General features: G+C 32.3%; 1 protein-coding gene across 1 annotated transcript; it reads right to left on the reverse strand.

Annotated features, from left to right (window-relative positions):
• Window positions 1–2,196: 2,196 nt before the first annotated feature.
• Window positions 2,197–6,709, reverse strand: 4CL3 (4-coumarate:CoA ligase 3). Its single transcript, XM_079083793.1, has 6 exons — window positions 5,345–6,709; window positions 3,198–3,396; window positions 2,982–3,127; window positions 2,823–2,890; window positions 2,583–2,685; window positions 2,197–2,498 (listed from the first exon to the last, which is right to left on the reverse strand). The coding sequence occupies exons 1-6, from the start codon at window positions 6,473–6,475 to the stop codon at window positions 2,388–2,390; spliced, it is 1,758 nt and encodes a 585-aa protein (XP_078939919.1). The 5' UTR covers window positions 6,476–6,709; the 3' UTR covers window positions 2,197–2,387.
• Window positions 6,710–9,798: the final 3,089 nt, after the last annotated feature.

Here is a 9,798-nt window from a genome sequence, read left to right on the forward strand (position 1 = left end):
TGAGGGTCGGGCAGGGCATGCCAGACTCGTACTGCGGGCTAATCTTTTGTATGCCAGTCCAAGGACTAAGGGAGCAAGCCAGACATAAGCTGTGGGCCCAAGGGGCAAGCCATAATTATGCTATGGGCTCGGGAGCAATCCAGACATGAGTTGTGGGCCCGATATGCAAGCCAGACTCATGTTGTGGGCTCGGGGGTAATCCAGCCTGTAAAGCCGTGGACCCATTACATGCTGTTATTATGTGTACTATGTGTTATGTATGGGTATTTTGGGGGAACTCACTAAGCTTCTGACTTACAGTTGTGGATTTTGTTTCAGGTACATCAGATGATCACGGGAAGGCGAAGACTTGATCGTGCACCTCCTCGTTTTTCATGATTGATTTCTGGGAAAAACTCTGATATTTGATTATTTTGAAAACAATTTGTAACCAATGGATGGTTTTGGAATGTTTGAAAAGTTTAATTTTTACATGAATTTTATGGATGTTACAATTAATACAAGCAGGAGTGAAATATTATTATCTTAAATCATGCACGCCAGCGGTTTACCAATATATATATATATATATATATATATATATATATATATATATATATATATATGAAGTTATTATTATGTATGTATTAATTATCTATTTGCTTAAACATAAAAAATAGAATTAAATATATTTATCGAAACTTATATTATTATGAATTATTTCTCAAAACTTTTAAAATTAATATAAATATCAAAGATTAAAAAAGAATTAGTCAAAGTAGCTTATCATAACTATTCATCTAATATTAAAAAACTTTTCACTTCAATGGTATATAAAAACCTATAAATATATTTATACAAGTAGTAAATTTTTTTTTACAAATAAATATCATTAATGATGCTCCAAGCCATTTAGGTTCTGGTTGGTTAGATGGAATGGGTTGTCTAAAAAAAAATACTGTAGACCAAATAACGAAATAGATAATATAATAAAATTAATTATTACCTTTCACTACCCTAGTTAGTTGCACATTTGGAATGAAATGAGTCAATAAATCATATTGTTTGGTAAATGAGAAAATACAAAGAAATAAAATGAAATTAATTAATAATGAGAAATTATCTCTTATACAAAATACATAGAAATTATAAATTTACAATAGCCTATGCCAAATTTTATTTTGCTATCATAATAAATAAATATTATATAAATTAAAAAAATCGATGTCGATTTGAATAACAAATATATATATATATATATATATATATATATATATATATATATATATATATATATATATATATATATATATATATATATATATATTAAGTTGTAACATATTTGTAAAAATACATCTACATTCGTTTAGAACTAAATCAAATATATATCTTTATATGCATAACATGCAAAACATTATAAATATTCACAAACTAAGAGATTACAATAAGTTGCAATTATAATGGTCTTCGTGACTTCATATGACACACAAAATGACCAACTATGTTAGAAAAACTCATGGGTGAGTTGACACTCCAACCATATGAATTTCAATTTTTGGTACCACATATCATTAGTTACTTGAACGGAAATAATTTATCGATTGAATGTCATGGAAGTTGAGACATCAAGTGAAACGTTTGGAGCACACAATCACATACTTTGTTCAAGTTTTTTTATTTTGTAATTGATCTTGATAGATCATATATAAATTGTTTTGTTGAGAATTCATGTAATTTTATAAGTTCTTAAAAAAGGTTCTTTGAGATTTTGTTGTGTATTCAGAGGCATGCATCAAGAAGACAAATTGTATTGAAAATCAAAATTAAGAAGTAATAAGAGAGGCCATTGAGAATTGACCAACTCTAACTAAACCTTGCAAACATCGTGAGCGTTCTTCTTTGTTTCGTAATTATGCATTAAATTTGTTTAATTTTGTATCTAGCAATAGATCTTTTTCGAATTTATTTTAATCAAACTCTATTGTGACTTCTAGTGATGTACCTACTACTAATTGAGTACTTTGTTTAGTAGGCATATGTAGATTCATCTTCCTCCGGTCTTCAAGTATAGAAATTTGGTTTTTGTTGTCCTAAAAATCTCAAACGTATACACCATATGATGTTGATTTTCAAGGCATCTGGATTTTCTTTACAAGGTGAATGATTAAGCACAAGTTGATTTGTAATCGCCTATAAACTTCTGCCATCCACCTCTAAAGTTAATCAATGTCCTTAAATAATTATGTTGGCATGACATGTATGTTGGTCGGATATATGTGATGACCCATATTACACAATTCTATATATTTTAGGAAAATAGATGACCTTATGGAATGAAAAGTGGAAAGCACTAACTATACGTATACATGGACGTTATTAAGTATTATGAAAAATACATGACAAGGTGATCATGTGGATGAGAGTTTGGCTCTCAGATCTTTTCTTAGTATCTTTCCTGATGGAGATTTAGGAATGGAGGTCACAAAGTAGACCTTGTGCAGTTTCTTGTAAAATACCACCTACATGCATGCATCGTCATTTTAATTATAACTGTAAGTATAATGAATGATTATTTTTCTTTTTCATTTTAGTTAATCAATTACCTGCTTGGCAATGTAATCTTTTACAGCTTCTTGAGTGAGCTCCATCCCATTCAATAAAACAACGAAAGCAACGGGCACCTCCCCTGCAGCATCATCTTTTTGCCTGTTTTTGTTAAGTATTACTTGTGTTGTTAAGCATGAATATATATATATATATATATATATATATATATATATATATATATATATATATATATATATATATATATATTACATACATCATCATTAATTTACACTTACGAGACAACAGCAGCATCTGCAATACAAGGATGACTCACAAGAAGGCCTTCCAACTCTGCCGGAGGAACCTAATGATTCATCAACCACATATTAAGTTCAATATTATCATTTAGTCAATATGTTTAGTCGATAAATGAACTAACTAAAAGCCATGGTTACCTGGAAGCCTTTGAATTTGATAAGTTCCTTGACTCGATCCACAATAAAAACCTCCTCATCATGGTCTACATACCCAATATCACCTGTGTGAAGCCAACCTTCTTCATCTATGGTTGCAGCTGTAGACTTGGCATCATTCAGGTATCCTATAACATCATATGTATTAATTATATTTAACATAAATAAGGAAAACTAATAAAAGGAAGCATTACATACCTTTCATAATCTGAGGACCACGGATACATATCTCACCAGGTTGATTATATCCAAGTGATGAATAGGTGTCAGGGTCTATGACCTTAAGCTCGGCATTCCTGACAACACTACCACAAGAACCCGACTTGGTGGGCAATGGTTGTTTAGCAAATGCGGCACTCATTGACAATACAGGTCCTGCTTCTGTCATCCCATAGCCCTGTCTTGCGTATACATGTACATGTATACATGGTGCATTACTTTAATATGTAAATTGTAATTATTCTTTTGAATCGCCTCATCAAGTGAACATATATAGAAGACAATATATATATATATATATATATATATATATATATATATATATATATATATATATATATATATATATATATATATATATATATATATATATATATAAAGATCCATTTAGAACTCAAAGATTCGTAAAAATACGTGAACTTTTTCCAACTTATTTCTTGATATTTTTTTCAAGCAAAACTACACATATGCCTTAGACGTACGTATGTTTGGCAAATCCTTGAATTTTTTTTCGAAAAAAAATATCTTTTTTTTTTTTTTTGCAAATGTGCATATATGCACATTTCTCGTCAACATAGATGTATATGTTCATGTCACAAATTGTGCATATATGTTCATTTTGATAAAATTCAGCGAATTGTAATACATACGGCATCTAAAGCATATTTATAGTTTATATATATATAGAGTTAGGTTCATATGTGGATTGACATCTATTTTGTGGACGTGTGAACATTGTTATTATGTGAGAATGACTAGAAGAATTTGTTGTTTGGTAATGTGAATACGTTTATTCTTACATATTATTATCATTATCACACATTTTCACTAATTAAATCGTCTATAAGAGTATTATAGATTTCTTTTTATGATTTTCATTGTGTCAAAATGTGTTCTTTGATAATCGTATACTGTAAGAACAAGAATCTTTGAAAAATGATGCGTGAAAAACAAAATGAATAAGAATTATTGAAAATGCTTGATAATGACGATAATTATGTGAGGTTGAACGTATTAACATTACCAAACAACCTATTCTCTTAATTATTCTAATAGAATAACATTGTTCATGCACGTCCGCACAATAGATATCATCCACATTTTAACCTAGCCTTATATATATATATATATATATATATATATATATATATATATATATATGTGTGTGTGTGTGTGTGTGTGTGTGTGTGTGTGTGTGTGTGTAAGGTAGTTTGTGGAGAGGAGACATCATGCAAATGGAATGGAGCTACAATTCATCAGCAAGGCTTTACGTGTATTGCATTTAATAAAAGAACACAACCAATAAGCCAGGTAATTAGATGTTTGTTTAAGCAACGTATGCTATTAAATGACCTAAACCAAGAAAATCTACTTTCCTTTTGGATGGGAAAAACAGAAAACCGCAAAACAACTAATGCTTAACAGAAGCTGATGATCACGCTTGCAGCCTTGGATGAAAAAAAGAGTACAAATCTACATTTTTTTTTGAAGCTGCAAATTATAATTAACTTCTAAATCCACCTATACCACGGTTCAAACTTCAAACCCCTAGCCTCTTACAAATGAGAGGAGAGGTCACTCCTACCGAGGCAAGGCCCTTTGGTAGTAAAAACCTATAGATGTTTATATCATTTCATAAGAGCACATAATACTCATTTGAGACCAATTGATTTACGCCACTTATTTATGCTATTTACGTTTAACTTCAATTTTTATAAGCTTATATGACAATGATATATGAGAACGAGATTAAGCCAATGCTACTTTCTTCTGGCGAATAAACCAATCTTGAGCAAAAGGTTAGTTGTTGACTCATCTAATCGGAACATAGAACACTAGGTTCCATGGATTTATATTTTCTTTTTCTTTCATGTCATCTACATTTCAACTCATATATAGTGCTATTCGTTGCCAAAAATGACCTTTCAACTACTTTCCAACCAAAATCAGAATCTGAGCCTCATATTATTGTCATCTAATAATTTTGTTGTAATTTATATTACACAAGTCATGAGTGCCACAACTTTCTTACTCCTTTACAATCATTGACCGTCACCCAGCAACTTATTTATTTATTTATTTTGTAATTAAATATTTTTGGTTAAAAGAAAAATGGTGCAACTTACCTGACCGAAAATTGCCTGTGGGACTCTACTTCTAAGACCATCTTCGAGCTCCTTCCCCAGCGGCGCCGCCCCTGACAATACCACCCTTATCGAACTCAAGTCGTAGCTCCCGACCATCGGATTCTTAGCCAAAGCAAGCACCAGCGGCGGTACGACAGCTGCTACCGTCACCCTATACCTTTGTATCAACTCAAGTAGCGATCTTATCTCAAACTTAGGCATCAGCACCACAGAGGCCCCTGCTCTCAGAGAACACAATAACACTGAGTTTAGTGAATATATGTGAAACAACGGAAGTACACATAAAACCACGTCCTCCTGTTTTAGATAAAGGTTTGGGTTTTCTCCGTCGACTTGTTGTGCAACGCTCGTGATCAGGCTCTTATGCGTCAAGATGACACCTTTTGGCAGTCCTGTCGTTCCCGACGAAAACGGTAATGCCACGGCATCGTCCGGATCAATGGTGACAGAAGGAATATTGTTTTCATTTGTTCGAGAAAGCATTGAGAAATGTAGGCACTTCTCTGGTGGGTCATCGACGGTGATAACCGGGAAATCTTGGCCCATTTTTGGGTTGTGTTCCCCATGATCACGAAGCTTGTCGACGTACTGCGCCTGAGTGATTATCATCTTGGAATTGGAGGAATTGAACTGCTTGAAGATTTCACCAGCAGTGTAGAAGGGATTTGCGGCGGTGGTTACCGCGCCAATCATGGATGCGGCCATGAAAGTTAGCGCAAATTCAGCGCAATTCTGGAGCAGGAGCATAATCACATCACCCTTGGAGATACCAAGAGCGGATAATCCAACGGCTATTTTGCGAGAGAGAATGTGTGTCTGGGAAAAAGTGTAGGTGGTTCCGGTGGAACCAACAACGAGACATGGTTTGTCAGAGAATCGGGAAAGATTCTCGAAACAGTAGGTGTGAAGAGGTATATGGTTTGCGATGTTGGGTAAGTCTGGTAGTTTTGATCTGAAAATAACATGTCTATTGGAGCCATCATCGACTTTATGAATGTTATTTGTATTAGTGTTATTAGAAGTAGAAGCTGGTGATGAAGAAGAAGACGAAGAAGAAACAAGGGGTGGAGGTGGTGGAGTTTCTTGTTTTTGAGCTTCGACAGAAAGCATGATGCCTCTCGGTTTCGTTTGTGTTATGAGGATGTTTCTTGATGCTTGTAATTTGTTTTTCTTAGCGGAATTCTTATGGAATTGTGTCGTAAATTATCTTGTAAATTTGTGAAAGTAGAAGAGGAGGTGCAAGATGGTGATTGAAGGGTTAGATGAATGAATTATATGACATAACATGGACCATGTGGATGGGGGGACATTTAGAGTTAGGTGATACGAAATCAAGAAACCACGAGTTAATAATATTCTACAAAATCATGATCCTTTTATTTCCTTTTTCTTTTTTGAATCTTAAAATTTTTTATGTAATAAAATTAAAGTTGTATCTACATGTGGTTAGGGTATTATGATATTTAAATGTAACATTCGTAAATTACGAGTTCAGACAGAATTTTTGTTATATTATATGCGAAAATTAAAAACAACTCAAATAAAAATAAAAATAGATTTTAAATATAAAAAATTAAAATAAAAATTAATGTGATAACTTGGTTTTCATCTATTCGGTTTGCTGACTTGCAGCCTGACAAAGATGTATTATATCCTCCCATGTTTATTGGGGAATTACAGTAATCTAACCATCTTTTTTTAGTGTTTTTTAAAAATATAATTTTTTATTTTTTTAAATTACCACTTATTTCGGTATTGGGTATTCCGGAACATATTTTGGACTCATTTTCGGGTGGGCCGGCTCATTACTGAGTCTCCGAAATTCCGATTCCGGACTATCCGTCCGTGTTCTGGATCAGGAATTTGAAATTCAGAATCCCGAATATAATTTGAAAAAATCTGGGCCCTCGCCTTCATTCCAGATCTTCCTCCGACTTTCCGATTCGATTCCGACACGTAACCCCGATACTTTTTCCGATCTCTGACACGCAACTCCGATCTCCGCACACAACTCTGACATGGAAGAAGACCACTACGACCCCGTTATTTTACGGGTACGATATTCACTTTAAAAACCTAGGTTTCTTGTTTGTATGACCTGCTTATTCATCTACAATTACTTTTCCGGAATGCATAGAACATCTCAGGAATGATCTGAAAACGTTCTGGAGTTTAAATTAAATAAATCATTGTTATAGGACCAACTGAAAAGTAGTTTAGATGTTTGGATATTGTTAATTTACATCGAAATGTACTATTCTAGATCTTAAAATTTCATTCCGGAAGCCTCCAAAATGCGAGGAACTATTCCGGAACACGAGGAACTCGTCCGGAACACGAGGAATTGGTCCAGGATATTGGACAGCTTTTGTTTCAGAAAGAAGTGATAACACATTTTTTATTGGTGCAACACGACATGATTTTTGATGCATCCATTACACTCTCTTGCAAACCCAAAATTGGCGGAGAAATTCTTGTGGCATTCAGAGACATACCCGAATGCGAGACTATGTTCCAGAATACATGTTTTAGGAGGTGGTTAGACATTTATAATGTAGATGGAGATCTTTTGCTTCAACAGATGGAGAATAGAGGGGATTTGGGGTGTTTTTGTATTGGTTCCTAGAAGCATTGATCATCGGGAATTCGTATTGTATAGACGGTCCAAGCGGTACATGAGCTATGTCATATCGTAAACGACTGACGAAAATATTTTGGAGTACAAGGAGTAAGATGATTTGAACATTGTAATATTACTTCTAACAAATCCCTTTAGTTTATAAATTTATTTGTTTTTTTTTTTTATTTTAAGATTATAAATTGCATTTTATTTAATATATAAACAAAATTTCTACAAAAAAAAAAATACAAAAAACAAAAAACAAAATAAAACAAAACACATTTACACAAATAACAATAAAAAAAGGTTCCAGGACCGAAATCATACTCCAAGTGTTCAAGAGGCCTTTCTGAAATGATGTATCCTTATATAAATGAAAATTGAGTAATATAACCCTGAAAAAAACAACCAGGTGTTCCGGAACCATGGTCCGGAATCGTACTCCGGAATTCCGGAGACCTCTCTGGAACCATGTGTTTTGGAGAATGTAATTACTTTACAAAAAAAAAATCATTTTTGTTAAAGTGGTCATTTATAAGGGTTAAATTACTCAATTTTTTTGTCTCTTTTTGACTTTTTAAGTTTTTATTCTAAGTTTTATTTTTGTTATAAATTACATGCGAGCTTATTAACACACACAAGTCTTTATAGATAACTTACAAAATTAGCCAAAATTTTTAATTAATTTTTTAAAAATAGTCAAATTAACATATATATATATATATATATATATATATATATATATATATATATATATATATATATATATATATATATATATATATATATATATATATATATATATATGTTCCAAAACTAACCAAGGGAGCCTAAACCCTATCTGTTATTTTCTAGCCTCCGGTTGCGATTTTACTTATTATACTATGATTTTGTTCAATTTTCGACGCATGGCCCGAAAAAAATGAGTAGCTATAAAAAGCATTTGTTTTTGAAATCACAATTGGGTGTGCTCTAACTTTGATTTCCTCTCCTCTGCATGTGATTTCCCTTCATATATTCTTGATTTTTTTATTGATGTTCCCAATAAAGTATGTAAGTTTGACTATGAATTTGTTGCTTTTGACTACGATATCTGACATTTTTTTACTATGAATTAATACAATTACACGAGATTATATAGAAAAATTATGTAAACATTGTTAGAATATCAATTTTTCTTTTGAATTTTAATTTCAAATTTTTTTATTTAATTAAGTTTTAGTGAATACTTTGTTGTGGTTGTAACTGGCGGGAGGTAGGAGATAGTTGAGAAAAATCTAGAATACGTTTTGGCCACATGAAAGGATTTCTAGCATATGCAATTTCGTTTTGATATTTTCAAAGTATATTAATTTTACTGATTTTTATATTTTGTGAAAATGAAAATTGGTTTGATAGATAAATCTAATATTACTCTTGGTTTCCAACATCCTAAAACACATTATTATATAGTCATAGTTGATGTTAGTGATGTTAGACAGTTGATCAACGAAATAAAGGTGGTTGCAGGAAAACCTATGAAAATATATGTGGTGGTTGGTGAAAGTGATGCTAAAGAAGGTGACGATACAGGAAAAACACATGTTGTAAACATATCTAACAGGAAACAGGAAAGGGAGCAATAACCAAATATGTACTTTTATCACTCCTAGCATACCTCAGTTTCATTGGATTTCTGAAAATATAAATATGGTGCATTCACCGATTCACTATGATGATCCTCAAAATTATAAGCATGTTGATGATGATGGTGTTGGTACATATCTTAATGATGTGGGTGGATATTATATTACTAAGGACCAACAACAAGTTT

This window comes from Lactuca virosa, chromosome 3 (genome assembly GCF_052849685.1).
Source record: "Lactuca virosa cultivar CGN04683 chromosome 3, Lactuca_virosa_CGN04683_v6, whole genome shotgun sequence".
NCBI lineage: Eukaryota > Viridiplantae > Streptophyta > Magnoliopsida > Asterales > Asteraceae > Lactuca > Lactuca virosa.

What these genes read in the sequence shown, in the direction of transcription:
- 4CL3 (XM_079083793.1), bottom strand. Translation starts at nt 6,475, where the DNA reads ATGCTTTCTGTCGAAGCTCAAAAACAAGAAACTCCACCACCTCCACCC. An exon ending in TCAAATTCAAAGGCTTCCAG is followed by an intron (nt 2,891 to 2,981) that starts GTAACCATGGCT and finishes ATGAATCATTAG; the next exon opens with GTTCCTCCGGCAGAGTTGGA. An exon ending in AAGATTACATTGCCAAGCAG is followed by an intron (nt 2,499 to 2,582) that starts GTAATTGATTAA and finishes GCATGCATGTAG; the next exon opens with GTGGTATTTTACAAGAAACT.